The sequence below is a fragment of the Mastomys coucha genome, unplaced genomic scaffold (genome assembly GCF_008632895.1).
Source record: "Mastomys coucha isolate ucsf_1 unplaced genomic scaffold, UCSF_Mcou_1 pScaffold3, whole genome shotgun sequence".
NCBI classification, from domain to species: domain Eukaryota; kingdom Metazoa; phylum Chordata; class Mammalia; order Rodentia; family Muridae; genus Mastomys; species Mastomys coucha.
Window position 1 is genome coordinate 71,688,834 of NW_022196909.1, and position 19,175 is coordinate 71,708,008.

Genomic DNA, 19,175 nt, shown 5'->3' on the forward strand with positions numbered 1-19,175 from the left:
CACCCACCCACCTATCCACCCACCTGTCCATCCACCCACCCACCTATCCACCCACCCACCCATCCATCCATGTATCCATCCATTAATCCATCCATCCACCCACCCAAAAAATCTATCCACCCAGCAATCCATCCATCCATCTGTCCATCTATCTATCCCTCCATTCATTCATCCATCTATCCATCTATCCATCTGCACATCTGTCTATCCATTCCCCTATCCAACAGTCTACCTACCCATTCATCCACTCATCATCCATCTGTCCATCTGTCCATTCATCCATCCATTCATTTATGTATCCGTCAACCCATCCACCCATACATGCATCCATCCATATATGCATACATACGTACATACACCCTTCCATCCACTCACTCTTCTACCCACCCACCCTTCTTTGGGGTGTCCTATGCAGGACTCAGTTGCTGATCCATACCTCCACCCAGAGCAAAGCTTTGAAAGTGATCTTCTGCTACCTCACTCTATACTGAGTCCTTTGTTTCCCTCACCCCATGGCCAACCCTTGGCCTGGGGGTCTGTAAAGCTTATAGCTCCCACCACACAGGGTAGCCATGCCAGTCAACACTGTTGACTGTTTATAAGTCAAGAGCTGAGGCAGCCAAACTGGAATGTGAGCATGTTTGTGTATTTTATGTGTGGGGTGTTTTGCCTGAGTGTATGTTAACACCACATGTCAGCAGTGTCTGGTGCACGTGGAGGGTAGAAAGGAACAATGGATCCCTGGGGCTGGACTTGCAGTCTTGAGCCACCACGTGGAGCTGGGAATTGAACCCTGGTCCTCTGCAAGAGCCTCTTTTTATTTAGTTTTTTAAAACAGGGTTTCACACTGTAGTGCAGGCTGGCCTGAAACCACAGAGATCCTCTCTCCTGTTTCCTGGTGTGCACCAGCACTGCCCTGGCCTGCAGCCCATGCAGCCTTTCTGCAGGCAAGTCTCACATGAGGTCCATGCTGGTCTGTATTTCATGACCCTCCTGACCCTGCTTCCCATCATACGCATGCTGTGCTGCCCTGCATGCTGGGAGAAGGACATAATAACAGGGAGCCAATCTTGTTGTTGTTGAGAGGACAGTCACGTCAGCCTCCTTGTGCATAACGAGAACCTGGGCAGTGTGAATGGCACCCAGAACACACTGTGAGGAAGGACTGTACTCCCAAACAGGCAGCTTCATTCAGGCTTCTCAGCCTGGGGGCCGTGGCTGTGGAGCTGGCTCCTTCCCTTGGGTGCCTCAGGTATCCCTGTGACCCCTGCCTCACATGCCAGCTAACCACAAATGTCTCTTGACAAAGCTATCATGGAGTGGACACCAAGAGACTGGGCCACCCCGTGGCCCTGGTCACCTGTCCCATGGCTGCCCTAGGATGCTGCCTACATTGAAAGCACAGGCTACAGGGAGTGAGGAAGTTGACTCCTTTCTACTTTCCTTCTACAGATGTGACAGACACTTCCATCAAAAGCCACTCTGGAGATTAAAAGCTTTATCTAGGTTATATAAGTCACAGGCTTGTCAGGAAAAAAAATCAAGTCAGGGACTCAGGGCAGAAACTTGAAGCAGAAGCCATACAGGAATGCAGTTGCTCACTCATTCTTGCTCAGCTTTCTTATATGCCTGGGAGCTCCTGCCTAGGTACTGGGGCCACCCACAGTGACTGGATCTTCACACCTCAATTAACCTAATCAACACACTCCCCAACATGCATACCCAGAGAGAAGAAAATCCCTGCCAGGGGTGCCTAGAAGGTGACTCTAGATTCAGTCAGTGACAATTAACATGAGGAGGTGGCTCAGCAGTTAATATTGAAGAGGACTTGAATTCAGTTCCTAGCATCCATATTGGGTGGCTCACAACCACCCACAACTTCAGCTGCAAGGAGCCCAGAGCCTCTGTGGGCACCTGCACTCACATGTGCATACCCCCACACATATACCAGTAATTTTTAAAAGTCTTAAAAAAAAACCCACACTCTTCATTACATCCCACTTAGTCAGACACCATGGAAGGTCTCCCTAGAGGACATGCACTCTGTGGTTCCCTGGGAAAACCTGGAGCTAGGCAATGTCCTTGGCCTCTCCCCACACTCTCTCTGAAGCTCCTCTGTCTCAATGCCACTTTAGGATGTTGGCTGGACCATACACGACTGTCTGTCACAGTGACTTCAGGCAACGGTGACTCTGTTCTTCTCTTATCTCAGGGCACGTTTCATTACACGGAGTACCCCCTGAACCATAGTATGGGGATACCCTTTTCATACAAGAATCCCCTTGAAGTCATCATGATACCACACCAGAGGGGGTTTCTGATCCTCTGGAATCAGACAAGTATATTGGTGTCCTCCAATTCAGGTGAGCCACACCCTGTCCAGGCTTCCTCCAGTGGGGATGGGCATAGACTGGGAACCCCAGGCTTTTGTCTATGGTCATGTGCACATGGAGACCAGAGGGGTTCATCAATTGCTCAATTATTTTTTTAAAAAATTTTCCACATTAAAAAACAAAACACAATTTCACCAAACTAGGGACTTGCTGGTTGGTCAGGAAGTCCCAGGGATCCTCCTGTTTGTGCCTCCTTTGCTAGGATTACAAACCAGTCGAGATGTTTACATAGGTGCTAAAGGGCTGAAGTCAGTTCTGCATTGGGGGATTCTAGGAGGAAGGCTCCACTCCCAAGCCATGTACCCAGCTCCTCACTGGGGGATTCTAGGTGGGGGTACTGTATCCCTAAACCACCCTAAGCCTCTTTTAGCTAATTTGATACAGAATTTCACTAAATTGACCAGGCTGTCTTTGAGGGGGTAGAGGGGTAGGATTGGGGGAGGGGTCAGGGATGAGGGGTACACAAACACATATGAAGTGCTTGACACCACCCAGCCCTGAGGCAGGCCTTTTCTTGATAGATTGTGAAAGGTCGATCTGAGGCACCCCTCCAAGAACATAGAGTGTTCGTTTTTTATTGGGTCTGGTAGTCACTTTTCACAGCTCAGTCACCAGAGAGACTCAGAGGGGTTACATTTCCCCAGAGCATACTAGTCTCTCGTGTTCTGAAAAATCAGGTATTTGCTGAGTTTCTCTCCTTGTTCTTTTGAATAGCAAGCCATAAAACCAAATGGTGGGTTGAGGGAGGTAGTGTAGGAAAGTCCCGCCCAGTGCTGCGGATGCACTTCTATGGGATACGTTTATGGGTCATCACAGTCTACCTATCTTCTCCTAGGCCAGATTGTTAAACCTGTGCGGCTGATAAATAAGCAGAACGTTACAGACTTAGATGTCACAAGTGCCAACATCACCATTCACAGTGTTGCCTCAAGTATGTGGCCAGTCTTCCCTCCCCCCACCTTCCTACTCATCCCTGTCTGTGATTGGCTGAAGCTTTGCCTATTGAGGATCAGCAATATGTATGACGACGGGCCTGTCACACACTTTAGATGGAAGCTCAGTCAAGTATGATTAGTTAGGATTTGTCCCTGTGATTGGCCAAAGTGTGTGTATGATTGGCTAGGGTTCCACGGCTTCTCAGCTTGGCTTTCTCTAAGACCTCTGAGCTCTGACCTGAGCTTCTGTCTGACCCTGGCACATGTGCTGGTGAGGGGTGACTGATGTTTACATGTTGTTGTTTGTTTGTTTCCTCTGCTTATTTCTTGCAGGGGTGAGTGTGAGGGTATTTGCATGTGTGCTTGGGTTAGTGTGTGTAAGTCAAAGGATAGCTTATAGAACTTCAGTATCACCTTGTACTAAATGGGTCCCCACCTCTACCTGCTGCCCCCCCACTGCCTGCATCCACCTCTACCTGCTGCCCCCCCATCTCATGTCACCCCCTTTTTCTTACTCTTTCCCAGATACTTACGAGCTGGCTTTTTTGGTAGCAGAAGATCATCTATACTATGGAAGTCAGAATTACATGGGAACCTCCATAATCAAAGTGCGTCTGAGTGTCCGGCTAACAGTGTAATGCGAACCTTCCCTCTTAAGCTTGGGCACCATGCTAGTGAAGTATCTTTTTGTTTTGAGGCAAGGCCTCTTGTAGCTAAGGCTAGACCTATATGTAGCCAAGAATGACCATGAGGTCCTCATCCCCCTGCCTCCACCCCAAGTGCTCTGTTGGCAGGCAGGTGCCACCATGCCCAGTTTTGGGTTATTCTGCCCACAAATCCAAGGCTTTATGTCTACTAGGCAAGCACTTCAGCCACTGAGACCCACCCTACACCTTACAAGCCATTTAATCAGGACCAGACCCCAGGTTAAAACCTTAGAATCATAAAGTAGAACAAAGAAAAATAGTGAGATATACATATGAAGCAGCGGTGTTGTCGCTCCTGAGAGGGCATGTTTGGTGTGGCTAAGCTCATCCCAAGCAGCATTATATTCATACACACACCAAGTAGACTTGACCTGAGGGCTAAGGAGCTCCAGAGATCACAACTCATACTACCACTGAACCAATGATCTCAGTCCTATCCCCAAGAACCACATACTGGAGGGGGGGCACTGGCCACATGCTGGAGGGGGGGCACTGACTCTCACCAAGTTGTCTTCTGACCTCTGCCATGTGTGCACCACACAATAAATGAATGTAATAAAAATGTGTTTTTTAAAGTACTCAGCTAGGCATACTCTGCTGAATCTAAACTTCATTCACAGTTCTCTGGAGGGTTGCTGTGTTTGTAAGGCCAGCCTGGTGGGCTACAAAGTAAGACCCTGTCCTTTGACACCAAAGAAGAAAGGAGGAGAAAGATGATTTGACCTCAGAACTTGCTTTTCCCACAGCTGTTAGATCAACCTCTCTGGTCTAAAGACACGAGCATCTATTTTGAGAACGTTGGCATGCTGGAGGTCCTCACCCCTGTTGATGACCCAAATTTTGCAGCGTTTGACTTTAATAAGTGTATGGTGAATGTGCAGGCCGCTCTCATGGACAAAAGTCTGGAGCTTGAACCATGTAATGTAGGTGACCCCTATGATCCCAGGCAGTGCTCATGAGCTTTGTGGTTATTTGTTTCTGGGTAGTTGGTGTCATGGGGAACCTAGGGCCTTGAACAATGGAGGAGAATCACCTGTCAGTAAGCCACTCCCTGGGCTTATCTTTGCTTTTAGAATGGAGGGAACTGAAGGAGAAAATTTGAGAGATCTTAGTTCCTTGGGAGGCTGTGGTAAAAGGATTACAAATTCTTTTCTTTCTGTTTTGTTTTGTTTTGTTTTGTTTTGTATTTTTGAGACAGGGTTTCTCTATATTGCCCTGGCTGTCCTGGAACTCACTCTGTAAACCAGGCTGACCTCGAACTCAGAAATCCGCCTGCCTCTGCCTCCCAACTGCTGGGATTAAAGATGTCCGCCCGGCTTACAAATTCTTTTCAAGCCTGGACAACAATAAGACTTTGTTTTAAAGAAAAAATGACTATGGGGCTAGGTGTGTGGCTCAAGGGTGGATCCCCCACCAAGAACGCCTTGGAGAGTAGCTGGGGCATTGGTCATGAGTGGAGAGTACCCACAGCATATGCCACTGTGCAGGTTCACTACTCAGTAGTGAAAGAAACGAGCAAAAAGCATTCTGGCCGGGCGGTGGTAGCACACGCCTTTAATCCCAGCACTTTGGAGGCAGAGGCAGGTGGATTTCTGAGTTCGAGGCCAGCCTGGTCTACAGAGTGAGTTCCAACAGCCAGGGCTATACAGAGAAACCCTGTCTCAAAAATACAAAAAAAAAAAAAAAAAAAAAAAAAAAAAAAAAAAAAAAAAGCGTTCTGTAAGATCACGATTTCTGGAAAAGTATAGTGGGGTTGCTTGTCTCCACAAGGCTCTGTGGGGACACTAGGTCTGGCCGTGGCTCCCAGCATCACCCTCACCCGCCCTTTGCTTCAGGAGACTGGGCTAGGGACAGTCTCTGCAGCCTGCTGTCTCCCCCAGGTGGAACTTCTGGAAAGCACCATGATAGATAAAATGTTCACAATAGACATGAATAGCAAGCTAAAACTGTCTGCCCTCATGGTACCTCGGATGGGCAAGAACCCCACCCCACTGGTGAGTATGGAGCCAGCCTGCGTACTCTAGCCTGTGCCCAGATCTTTCTGCCCCACAAGCTCCATACTCCAGGCTGTAACCCCAGAAGTTCTTAGTCCTCTCTTCTCCCTTTGCCTTCCTCCTCCACATTACCTTCTTTCTCTTCCTCCTTTCCTTTTCTTCCTTCTTCCTCCCCTCCATCTCCTCTTCTACCTCTTCCCTCATCTCGCCCTCCTCCTCTTCCACCTCTTCCTTTGTCTCCTCCTCCTCCATCTTCTCTATCATTTCCTCCATCTCATTTTTTTGTTGTTGTTTCTTTCCTGCTCCCAGTCGGGGTTCTTCTGGCATACTCCCACTCTCCCTCTCTCCTCCCAGCCATTCTGCTCCGCCTCAGCTCAGTGACCTCAGTGACCTTGGGCTCTAGGGCTGTAGCTGTCAAGCAGATGCCAGGTGACTATGCTGCACCTGGGAGCTTGTGCGCAGAAACCAGCCTGTTTGCTGAGGATATGCAGGGATCCCCCCCCCCATGTCTGTTACCTGGGGGAATAAGTGTCTGTGCATTCTGTTTCAGGTCATGGTCAGCAATCCTCATGCCCTGGGGTTTAAGGCAAACCTCAATCAGTTTGGCCACACGTTTGATGGCAACTCTAAGTACAAACTGGTATGTGTCTGTGTCAGGATCCTTGACCAAAACCCAAGCACACTCCAGGCACCATTTTTTTGTTTTTGGTTTGTGTTTGTGAGACATGATGCTCTCTAGACCAGGGCAGCCTTGGCATATATCATCCTGCCCTGACCTCTCAAGGACTGGATGGTGAAAATGGGCCACCATGCTCAACTCTCTGTGCCAGCATTGCTGTGCAATCTGAAAAGATCAATCTCCCTTCTCCCTTCTGACACAGTCCTTGGCTTTTCTTCCTGGAGCAAGATAGGCAGCCATCACCCACACATGCTGGGAGTACCACACACAGGAATGTTAAGAGCCATGTTATCTGAGAAAAACTTAGAGGGCTGGGCACTGGCAGGGGACTAGGTAGACTTCATTTTTCCCCTGGCACCCACCATGACAGGATCTTGGACTTACCTGTGCTACCTTGGAACACATGGCGAGTCTGCATGACATCACCTGGTAGGTGAGACCCAGCTAGGCCTATATGTCCAGCATCACCTTGGGGTATTAAATGTTGAGCAGGAAGACAGTTGCAGCTCATGGGGGACACCTAGGGCTAGTGTCACTTATGACATAGAACATAGTGGAGCTGGACAGCTGATAGATAAGCTCCCATGGTGTCCACCAGTCACCCTTCTCTTACCAGCTCATCCCAATTGGGTTGACATCTATGTGGAACCTGCTGCAACTGGCTGTCTCTCTGTGTGTCTTGTCTATCTCCCTCCCTCTGTCTATCTCCGTGTCTGCCCCTGCTACCATCTCACAGGATATTGAACTCCAACAGCAGCATCACTGGGGCAACTCAGAGTTCAATTTCACTGCCAGGTATGTAACCCAGTCTCAGGGCCCAAGGCTGCTCCACACTGATAGTTACAGGGGTCCCCAGAGCACAATAGGAGAAGTAAGGCTGAGCTGCAACCTCAGCTTTGGAGCATTATGATAAAATTGATCTGAAGTTCCATTCGGGGTCTGGGCCTGGAAGTCCTTGTTGGAGTGCTCACCCAGGATACATGGAGCTCTGGGTTCCAGGCCCAGCACCTCAGGTTCTGAGTACAGTAGCACATGACTGTGACTTCAGCTATAGAAGTGGGAGCAGGAGGAGCAGGAGTTTGAGGTCAGCCTTGGCTATCTTACAGGGAGTTTGAAGCCAGCCTGGGTAGAAAAGTCTGAGTGTGTGAGAGAGTATGTTTCTATGTGTGTGTGTGTGTGTGTGTGTGTGTGTGTGTGTGCATCTATGTGTGTTTGAGTGTCTGTGAGTATGTTTGTGCCTGTGTGTGTCTGTGTATCTGTGTGTGTGTGTGTGAGTGTCTGAGTGTGGAGTATGTGTATAGTTAAAATATTTAACAAATCCTTGCACATGGTTTCTTCCCTGGCTTAGATCATTTATGTTCCTGAATGAAAGATACACACACAGCCTTATATTTTAATAATCCTTAAGCAGCACAATAGCTGGGCAGCTCCCACTCTCCATGCTGCTAGAATCCACCTCCCATGAAACCCCATTATTACTCACTATGTTTCATGTGGGCTGCTCTTAGCTCCAACTACTTAGTCAGCCCTCTGGGTGTGCTCTCTCTCTCTCTCTCTCTCTCTCTCTCTCTCTCTCTCTCTCTCTCTCTCTCTCTCTTTCTCTCTCTTTCTCTCTCTCTCTCTCTTCCCTCCCCCCCTACTTTCTTCCAAGTTATTGGCTATGTCATCTATATTCACCAGTCAGAATTAACTTGGGAGAGGGTTTCAGGGGTTTCTTGTAGACTCTTTAGAGCAAGGAGTCTTGAGGGCCCCAAATAGCATTAGAACACAGGCAGCATTAAGCCAACCCACAACATGTATGTATGTGACTGTATGCCTGTATGTGTGCTGTTTTTTTGGTTTTTTTTTCTTTAGTTTTTTTGGTTTTTTGTTTGTTTGTTTGTTTGTTTCTCATTTTGGATGGTTGTGAGCCACCATGTGGTTGCTGGGTTTTGAACTCATGACCTCTGGAAAAGCAGTCAGTGCTCTTAACACTGAGCCATCTCACTAGCACATGAATGTCTGTGTATGAGTGTGTGTTGTGTGTAAGTGTTTTGGTGTGTCTGTGAGTGTGTATCTGTGTATCTGAGTATGCATCTATGTGTGTGCCTGAGTGTGTATGTCTTTGGGGGGTGGGGTTGTATCCTAGTCTGATGCTCTAATAAACAATGTGACCCAAAGGAACTTGGACAGGACAAGAAAGGGTTTCTTTGGCTTACACATGCCAATCACAGTCCAGCTTTGAGGGAAGCTGAATCAACAAATGAAGTTGCACCGATGCAGAGGCCACGGAGGACAGCTGCTTATTGGCTGCTCCTCATGGCTTGCTCAGCCTGCTTTTTTCCCTCTTTTTCCTCCTCCTCCTCTTCTTCCTCCTCCTCTTCTTCCTCTTCTTCCTCTTCTTCCTCCTCCTCCTCCTTTTCCTCCTCTTCTTCCTCCTCCTCTCCTTGTTCTTTTTCTTCTTTTTGTTTTTTCCAAAATAGGGTTTCTCTGTGTAGCCCAGGCTGTCCCAGACCTCACTCTGTAGACCAGGCTGACCTCAAACCCAGAGATCTACATACCTCTGCCTCCTGAGTGTTGGGATTAAAAATGTGCACCACCATTCCCCGGCACTCAGCCTGTTTTCTTATACAACCCAGGACTAACTCAGGGATGGCTCTGTATGCAGAGTCCTTCCATATCAATTGCTAATCAAGAAAAACAAAGGCCAATCTGATAGGAACAAATTCTCAGTTGAGGTTCTCTCTTTTCATGCCTGTGTCAAGTTAACCACCAAGAGTAGCCATGACAGATATGACAGCAGGCAGATGGACAGAGTGTATACAATTGAGAGAGTGAACAGATGATGGTGTGTGCAGATGGATGGTGTGGCAGAACGGGTAAAAGCTTTGTCCCTGTCACATTGCAGCATCAAGCGCCATGCCATCTCCTCCATAACCGTGGACATAGCTGACAAGACACTTTCGTGTGTGGACCTAAAGCCTCTGGTATGTGCAGACCTGTGTTGCCTAGCATTGAGTCATGTGCTAAGTCATGGGAGCCGGTCCCACCACACTGGATGGGCCCTGGTTTGGAAAAATAATTACAGCAATACTGTCTGGTTGCTGGGTCACTGTTGCCCACTGTCACTCCTCAGAATCCTCTGCAGAAGTGCTGTTTCTTACTGGTTATCTCTAGAATCATCTATGAACAAGTAGAGGAGGTAATACTTCTAGAACAGCAGTTCTCAACCTTCCTAATGCCATGAACTTTTAATACAATTCCAAATGCTGTGCTGACCCTCAACCATAAAATTATTTTCATTGCCAGGCAGTGGTGGTGTATGTCTTTGATCCTAGCACCCAGGAGGCAAAGGCAGGTAGATCTCTGAGACTGGGGTCAGCCTGATCTACAGAGAAAGTTCCAGAACAGCCTGGACTACACAAAGAAACCTTGCCTTGAAAAACAAAAACAAAAACAAAAATTTTTTTTTCTACTTCATAGACTATAATTTCATTACTGTTTTGAGTTTTTGTTTTTGTTTTTGTTTTTTTGGGTTTTGTTTGTTTGTTTGTTTTTAGAGACAGGGTTTCTCTGGCTGTCCTGGAACTCACTCTGTAGACCAGGCTGGCCTTGAACTCAGAAATCCACCTGTCTCTGCCTCCCAAGTGCTGGGATTAAAGGCGTGTGCCACCACTGCCTGGCTTAATTTTATTACAGTTAAGAATTGTAATGTAGGTCTGGTGAGATGGCTCAGCGGTTAAGACAATTGCTCTTCCGAAGGTCCTGAGTTCAAATCCCAGCAACCACATGGTGGCTCACAACCATCCATAATGAGACAGCAACAGTGTACTTACATATAATAATAAAAAAAATCTTTAGCCGGGCGGTGGTGGTGCACGCCTTTAATCCCAGCACTTGGGAGGCAGAGGCAGGTGGATTTCTGAGTTCGAGGCCAGCCTGGTCTACAGAGTGAGTTCCAGGACAGCCAGGGCTATACAGAGAAACCCTGTCTCAAAAAAACCAAGAAAAAAAAATCTTTAAAAAAAAAAGAATGGTAATGTAGATAGTTGTGGAGACAGAGTTTGGGGGGGGGGTGTCACAATCCACAGGTTGAGTACCTCTGTTCTAGATGCTTTCAGAGACTTGAAAATAATATGCTGGCAAACGAAAACCTGTGCATACATCATTGGCAGCTGTACTATTCACAGTGGGAAAAAGTGGAAAAACAGAATATATGACCTGTGTGTCGATCAAATGTTACTCATCAAGGAGAAGGAGTGTAGTGTTTACTCAGAATTACAGCGTGTGACTGTGCACTTGTTTGTTTGTTTTTTCGAGACAGGGTTTCTCTGTGTTGTCCTGGAACTCACTCTGTAGACCAGGCTGGCTTCACACTCAGAAATCTGCCTGCCTCTGCCTCCCAAGTGCTGGGATTAAAGGTGTGCACCATCACTGCCTGGTCACTGCATGACTGTGCACTTTTACAGTGTGTGTGTGTGTGTGTGTGTGTGTGTGTGTGTGTGTGTGAGAGAGAGACTATGCACTTTTACAATGTGTGTGTGTGTGAGAAAGACTATGTACTTTTACAGTGTGTGTGTGTGACTATGCATTTTTACAGTGTGTGTGTGTGTGCGTGACTGTGCACTTTTACAGTGTGTGTGTGTGACTATGCACTTTTACAGTGTGTGTGTGTGTGAGACTATGCACTTTTACAGTGTGTGTGTGTGTGAGACTATGCACTTTTACAATGTGTGTGTGTGTGTGTGTGAGAGAGAGAGACTATGCACTTTTACAGTGTGTGTGTGTGTGTGTGTGTGTGTGTGTGTATGTGTGAGACTATGCACTTTTGAGGGGAGGGGAAGAGTTAAGTGTTCCCTGAGGGCAATGCTTCAACTTGGGATGATGAGACACACACTGAGAGCCACTTGTCCCACATAGTATCCCAGCTCAGCAGGGCGGACAGTGGCTCTTCATGGAGTGAGTGACCACCTTTTCCCCTTGGTTACTTACAGTCCACACTCATCTCAGTTGGCTGTGACTTGACAAAGAAAATCGTTGTGCAAAAGTAAGTGCAACATCCCTAGTACTGGAGGAGGCGGGGTGGAACACATTATTATATCGAGGTGACCTCAGGCCATCTACTTTTGTATATGCTAAATGGTTCTATAATAAATCAGAAACCCTACATCCGTGGGCCAGAGGGGATTAGCCAGCCATGTGTGTGTGTGTGCATGTGTGCATGTGTGACTCTTAAGTATGAAAGGGGAAGTTCTCTCAAAGTGCCAAAACATCACGCCCCTGGAGGTGGCATTATACATGGCTGTGAGCCCCTCCCCAGTGTAAGCCATCTCTGTAGCCTCAAATTTTTCATCAACAAAGAAGGCTTTGGAATCCTTCCTGGCCTTCACAGGTGCCTGCCCTCCAAAGCCAGGGTCAGGCATCCCAGCTTCCCCTCAGCCTTGCTGGTGACCCTGGTGAGGGCATCTCCCACTACTGTCACATCCCAAAGTGTCCAGTCCCTCGCCAGGTCTATCCACTTCTCTCCACAGCAAAATCTCTGCCTGCAGCATGGGAATCCTCAGCCCCGTGGAGCTGCAGAAGAACTATACCTACACCATCGAGAGGTAAGCCGCACATCGCACACCTCCCGGTCCTCCAGACCCCAGGGTGGGGAGAACACAGCGGGGGTGGGGGGGCATCCAAACACTGGAGCTGCAGAAGAACTACACCTACACCACTGAGAAGTAAGCCACACATTGCATACCTCCTGGTCCTCCGGACCCTGGGGGAGACCCCAGGGAACAGGGGTGATTGATTTAAAACTGTATGGGTCCAGGGGAACCATCCAAACACAAGAACTAGGGGGATGGTGGTTGTGCAGGGAGCCCTTCACAAGGCTTCTCCTTTGCTGTCCCCTTTGGCTTAAAGCCAAGCCTCAATCCTAAGACTTCAGTTAGCTTTTTGTTGCTAACGATAGGATGGTCACAACCAGCACCCTGGGAAGAGGAACTCAAGGTAGGAACCTGGAGACAGGAGCTGATGCAGAGAGCACAGAGGCTGCTGCTCCCTCCCATGGCTTGCTCAGTTTGTTTTCCTAAGTAACTGAAGAGCAGCTGCCCAGGAGCAGCACATTCACAGTGAGCTTGGCCTCACACATCAGTCATTAGTCCAGGAAATACATCACAGGCATTTTTTCAACTGAGGTTTCCTCTTCCCAGATGACCCTGGCTTGTATCACGTTGACAAACACCCAACTATGACAGTTGACACCTTGCCAACTTGACCCACAAGTACATCAGTATTAATCCACAACCTTCCCTTTCTTGTTTGTCCCCAGTGTCTTACTTTAATATTAATATCACATTTAAGAAAACAGTTTGCCGGGCATGGTGTCGCACACCTTTAATCCCAGCACTTGGGAGGCAGAGGCAGGCGGATTTCTGAGTTCAAGGCCAGCCTGGTTTACACAGTGAGCTCCAGGACAGCCAGGGTTATACAAAGAAACCCTGTCTCAAAAAACAAAAAACAAAAAAAAAAAGCAAAAAACAAAAACAAACAAACAAAAAAGAATACAGTTCAACTTCTAAACATCCCAGGCTTTAAATTTCCAAGCACTTAAAAAAAATCAGTTTCTTGAAATATTATCTAATGTCTCTTTAAAAGTCTAAAGCCCCTCTCCTGTGAACTCTTTTATTCTTTTTTTTAAAGATTTATTTATTAAAAAAAGATTTATTTATTTATTACATGTTAGTACACTGTAGCTATCTTCAGACACTCCAGAAGAGGGTGTCAGGTCTCTTTACAGATGGTTGTGAGCCACCATGTGGTTGCTGGGATTTGAACTCAGGAGCTTCAGAAAAGCAGTCGGTGCTCTTAACCACTAGGCCATCTCACCAGCCCGTGAACTCTTATAAAATACAAAGATTAAGTTAAATACTTTCTTACTGCAAGAAGGAAGAACCAGTGCACTGTTAACAAAGTACAACCAAGATCCAAGCACTGAAAATCAGGTCCTGAGCTCAGTGCCCCCTCTACACACACAGCTCTATTTCACCAGCTCTGCCCTGTGCAGCACACACAGCTTGTGTGCTAGACGTAGGCTGGCTCCACCTCACACCAACTGCCCACTCAATCGCAGAAGACACTTGAGTTTGGCTGAAATACATTAATTAAAAAGGCATGTATACACACACATACACATACACACACAAGTGTGCAATATATAGAGACACTCAGAGGGTTTTTTTTTGTTTTTTTTTAATGTCAGTTCTAGGCTGGGGAGGGTTCAGTGGCTGTCAGGACCTGAGTTCAACTTCTGGAACCTGTGATTTAGAAAACAAATGTGGGATGGCATCTGGTCACTGCTCCTTGTCTCTTCAAAGGGAAGCATATGACCCAATCAACCACAATGGTGAAGCCCAGGATGACCTGATAGTATTCTACGAGTACAAGGACCTGGGCTGTCCCCGCCTAGTCTACTACGACAAGCCATGGAAACCTGTGGTGGAATTGTAAGGCCTCATCCATTCCCTCCCCCTAGGACAGTTTCTCCTTCTTGGACCTCTCTCCCCACTGGCCTCTCACACAACTCTGGCTGTCCTGCACCAGTCCCATAGCTGGCTCAGCTACTGAGCCAAAAGCTAAGGAGGCCCATGCCCTGGTTACAGTGTGAGGAGCACCTCTGTCCCCATGATGCCTATGCTTGACCTGCCGATCTACACAGTGGTCCTCTGACTGTTGTTCATATTATGCCAGCCTCTAACCCACTATAACTACCTCTAACTACCTCAGTCTGGCCTCGAACTCTCCAGACTCCTGCCCCAACCCTCCAAGTACTGGGATGCCTTATGCCACTGTCTTAGTCAGGGTTTCTATTCCTGAACAAACATGACCAAGAACCAAGTTGGGGAGGAAAGGGTTTATTCAGCTTACTTCCACATGGCAGTTGATCACTAGAGGAAGTCAGGACTGGGACTCAAGCAGGTCAGGAAGCAGGAGCTGATGCAGAGGCCATGGAGGGATTTTCCTTACTGGCTTGCTTCCCCTGGCTTGCTCAGCCTGCCCTCTTATAGAACCTAAGACTTCTAGCCCAGGGATGGCACCACCCACAAGGGGCCCTACCCCCTTGATCACTAATTGAGAAAATGCCCCACAGCTGGACCTCATGGAGGCACTTCCCTAACTGAAGCTCCCTTCTCTGTGATAACTCCAGCCTGTGTCAAGTTGGCACACAAAACCAGCCAGTACAGCTACTATACCAGGATTGCATCTTTTCTTCCGACCCATTCTATACAGTCTGTGGTTTCCCTTCATCCTCTCCTCTCCCAGTTCCTTCCTCACCTACAGCAATGTTTGTGTTTCCATGATTGGTTTGGGGGTTTTGAAGGATGAATAGGAGTTTGTCAGGCAGATATGATAATGAAGCCATGGCCACATAGAGACTCAAAGACACTCAGGTAGGTGCAGTTGTACATACTTGTGATCCTAGAACTCAGGATGTTGAGGCAGGATTGGGTTACACAGCAGGATTCTGTCTTTAAAAGAGAACCTTGCTTGGCAGTGGTGGCATATGTCTTTAATCCCAGCACTTGGGAGGCAGAGGCAGGCAGATTTCTGAGTTCGAGGCCAGCCTGGTCTACAGAGTGAGTTCCAGGACAGCCAGGGCTACACAGAGAAACCCTGTCTCAAAAAAACCAAAGAAAAGAAAAAAGAGAAAAAAGAATCTTGCTGAAAAGTTGTGTGGAGGCTGACTATCTGGGCAGTGTGTGTGAGTGCATGCTAAAGCTTTCTGGAGGTAGAACTTCTGGAGCTGCTGGAAGCTGTCAGATAAGTTCCATTCACCTCTGATTATGTGGAAGCTTCAATGACAACGTTGCTAAGGGCTGTCTTTGGAACATGATTCTGTCACGTGACAGCTTTCAGGCAGTTCTAATTTAGCCTAGGCTAGTCACAAACTCTTTCTACAGCCTAGGTTAACTTTGAGCTCCTGCACAGACACCTCTAGGAGTGCTGTGACCACAGGCATGGACCATCAGACATGGCCTTGAAGTCCTGTCTAGGTGGCTGATGACCCCATGAGTGTCCTCCTGTAGGGATGACCCAGTCAGTGTCCTCCTGTAGGGATGACCCAGTCAGTGTCCTCCTGTAGGGATGACCCAGTCAGTGTCCTCCTGTAGGGATGACCCAGTCAGTGTCCTCCTGTAGGGATGACCCAGTCAGTGTCCTCCTGTAGGGATGATTCAGTCAGTGTCCTCCTGTAAGGATGACCCAGTCAGTGTCCTCCTGTAGGGATGACCCCTATGAGTGTCCTCCTGTAGGGATGACCCCTATGAGTGTCCTCCTGTAGGGATGACCCCCATGAGTGTCCTCCTGTAAGGTTGACTCCATCAGTATCCTGTGGTCGAGCCTGGCAGCCTCACCTTGTGTCTCAGGTGGAAGAATGGGATTCTAGAAGAAATCATGAATGCAGAGTATGTCATCTTGGAGATGAATGGACTAGTCACCTACTCATACTCCTTGACGGCTGCCACTGCAAACTGCCGATCACAGCCTCAGAACTGGAGCAACTTTGAAGCGGACATTGAGAACGAGGATCAGTTCCTCTGGAACAGAGAGGTAGGCTCTTGCCCAGCGCACGCTCGCTCTCCCCCAGAATACATAAAGCCCTGGCACCTTTGAAACTGTGTGCTGGTTTCTGCTGCACATTCCATCATATCCCTGCGGCACTGGAGGCTAGCCAAGGCTTCAGAAAAGTCTCCGATAAGGTAACTACAACCCAAAAGACTATTTTTCTGAGTAAGATCATACTCCAAGGTCATGCAGCTCATGCCTATGTGGTTGGCAAAACGATAGAATATCCTGCCAGGAGTTCTCAGAAGGGCAGAGGAGGCTGTGAGGGTTATGAAGCCCAAGGCCCTACATACATGGGTTTGCTTAGGAGTTGAAGGGAAGAGAATATATGCACTTGGGAGGCAGAGGCAGGTGGATTTCTGAGTTCAAGGCCAGTCTGGTCTACAGAGTGAGTTCCAGGACATCCAGGGCTACACAGAGAAACCCTGTCTTGAAAAAACCAAAAGAGAGAGAGAGAGAGAGAGAGAGAGAGAGAGAGAGAGAGAGAGAGAATATGCTGTGTGAAGGATAGAGGCTAAGGCCAGGGTCATTGGGAATAGCACCTCTGTTCTTGTCCCCAGAACTATGTCAGCTGCCATGAGGACAGCAAAGACAACCCCCTGCTATGGCCAAATGTCGAGTATCAGGTCTTAGGTGGCCGGACAAACAACAGGGTTATTTTTGGCCAAAGAAATGGAATCTATACCTTCCATCTGTCTGTGGTGGATCCATACTACAGGTGAGTGGAGGGCACAATGTCGCTGGGGGCCTTGAGGAGAGGTGCTGCACAGGTCCTGGGGTGGTGGTACACCCCACTCATCCCAGCAATGGGGAGCTGGGCAGACACAGAAGTACCTAGAGTTCAAGGCCGTCCATCCTCAGCTACATAACTAGTTTGAGGCTAGCCTGGGCTACAAGAGACCTGTGTCAAAACTCATACACAGAGGCAGCTTGTCAGCTGTATCCACCTCCCAGCAGAGACTTTGCCTGCTCTTCCTATTCCTGCTTTCTTTCCCCCTGACACTTGGGGCTTCTTGCCCTCACTAAAGACTCCCTTCTCTCGCTGAGGCTGTGTCCTCTGTGTGACTAAAGACAGCAACTTCAGCACTGCAGCTTTGTCTCCCCCATCATTTTCCTCCTCTTGGGAAAAATGAAGGCCTGTTACTGCAGTTATCTTTCTAACTCTGATGAAATTGTAAGCAAGCAAGCAAGCAAGCAAACCTTAACACCCTCACACAAAGAGAATCAGCTATGTGATTAAAGGATGAGAGTTGCCATCCAGGACCCAGGTTTACAACCTGACAGGCTGTGCCTTCTGTCCCCTGCAGCTATTGCAACCTGAACACCATATTCAGCGTGTATGTGCACGGGGCCTTACCAGTGGCGAAGTTCCAACCATTGGTCAGCATCACCCTGCTGGTCACCATAACCCTGCTGACTGTGTGGCTGGCCTATGCTATCCCCAAGCAGCTGAGGACGCAGAAAGACCAGCGACCTTTGGGTTTGTGCTTCCAGATATTCCAGTCCTGCCTAGGGATCTGTACCTGCGCCTGGCTTCGTGGCAAACTGAGAAAGTGGCTACGCCCCAGGAGGGTGAGCGATCAGCCTGAGAAAACCCTACAGACAGGCAAGAAGCGAGGCGACCCGAAATAGTCAAAGACATAGGGGCTGCCCTAGACTCAAAGTGAGCCCCAGTGAGGGGCCTTTCGCCTCCATGTGTGTCCATGTTGGCTTTTGTCCCAATAAATTGTTAACAATGAAAGGATCAGTTTGCTAAGTGCCAAGCAGGGCGCTACTTCTCAGCCACGCCCCAGCTCCTCACTTGGGGGCCATTCCTAGACGACACCTCCATCCCCTCACTGGGGGATTCTGAACTAGGAACCACCCCTGGCCACGCCCCAAGCTACATCTTCTTTGTCCTGCCTCCCCTTTCTCTTTCCCTTGCTTTCCTAGTGAGGCTATTGGGAGGAGCTCAGAAGGAAGCCAGTGTGGGCGGGACTCCAACTTCTCTGAGCCAGAGTCCTAGTCCTTAAGGTCAGAAGCATGAATAGGGAAGTTAATGTCATTCATTCCAACTGTCCTTACTGCTGAGCTGTGGAGTGAAGCTTCTAGGAAAGGATGGGTCAGTAGTACATGGCTTGCCCTACAGGTAGTGCTGATAGCCGAGCTGGGGACTGGGGCTACCTGGCTGACATAAAGAGGCCAAGAGAAGACTCTTGGCCTCTGTTGTGTTTGACAAGAGGAAGTGAGGCCAGGGATTCATGGGGCTTCTCTGAAAACAGTGAGCCACGCAATCTCACTGCTATTTATTTATTTATTTAGTTTTTGTTGTTTTCTCCTGAAGCAGGGTTTCTCTGTGTAGCCCTGGCTGTCCTAGACCTCACTCTGTAGACCAGGCTGGCCTTGAACTCCAGTGCTGGGGTCAAAAGTGTGTATCTTTCCACATCTTTTTTGGGTTTATGAGATTACAGGGTGTTTTTGCATGTGCCTGGGATGAGATCACACAAGCAATAAGCCAGAGGCCACAAGGCTCACACATGGGGCTTAAGAGGGGTCCCACTACTCCATCACTGTGAGGATGTAAGAGGCTAAGATCACTGAAGGAAGACCCCAGACTCAGAGAGCATGCAAAGACATAGAGCATTTATCCTGCAGAGACCCTTCTTCAAAATGGCGACCTCGGACGAAGGGACTGAGGAAACTCTCTAGAAGAGTTAGGTAATCTCTAGTGTGATTGGTAGGGACAAAGTGGTAACATTAGTACAGCTTTGATTGGCTACTATATTAATTTTATTTTTAGTGAGCATGTTAGATAATCTAAAATTTCATTGGTGGGTGCTGGAGAGGTAACAGGGTTTGGCTTCTGATTGGCTTGTACCAGGTGTCAGTGGTCCACA

General features: G+C 48.1%; 1 protein-coding gene across 15 annotated transcripts in view; it reads left to right on the top strand.

Annotated features, from left to right (window-relative positions):
* Positions 1-18,040, top strand: part of Catsperd (cation channel sperm associated auxiliary subunit delta) — a 39,106-nt gene extending 21,066 nt beyond the window's left edge. For 14 of the 15 annotated variants that reach the window (XM_031346828.1, XM_031346832.1, XM_031346834.1 and 11 more), the window contains 14 exons: positions 2,213-2,363; positions 3,229-3,324; positions 3,854-3,936; positions 4,782-4,958; positions 5,916-6,029; positions 6,580-6,669; positions 7,445-7,503; positions 9,596-9,674; positions 11,682-11,734; positions 12,219-12,293; positions 14,052-14,180; positions 16,101-16,284; positions 16,860-17,017; positions 17,607-18,040. In XM_031346828.1, coding sequence (XP_031202688.1) covers positions 2,213-2,363; positions 3,229-3,324; positions 3,854-3,936; positions 4,782-4,958; positions 5,916-6,029; positions 6,580-6,669; positions 7,445-7,503; positions 9,596-9,674; positions 11,682-11,734; positions 12,219-12,293; positions 14,052-14,180; positions 16,101-16,284; positions 16,860-17,017; positions 17,607-17,931 — 1,773 coding nt within the window. In that variant the 3' untranslated portion in view covers positions 17,932-18,040. The remainder of the gene's footprint in view (positions 1-2,212; positions 2,364-3,228; positions 3,325-3,853; positions 3,937-4,781; positions 4,959-5,915; positions 6,030-6,579; positions 6,670-7,444; positions 7,504-9,595; positions 9,675-11,681; positions 11,735-12,218; positions 12,294-14,051; positions 14,181-16,100; positions 16,285-16,859; positions 17,018-17,606) is intronic. The other variant, XM_031346830.1, reaches the window with a different exon arrangement.
* Positions 18,041-19,175: the final 1,135 nt, after the last annotated feature.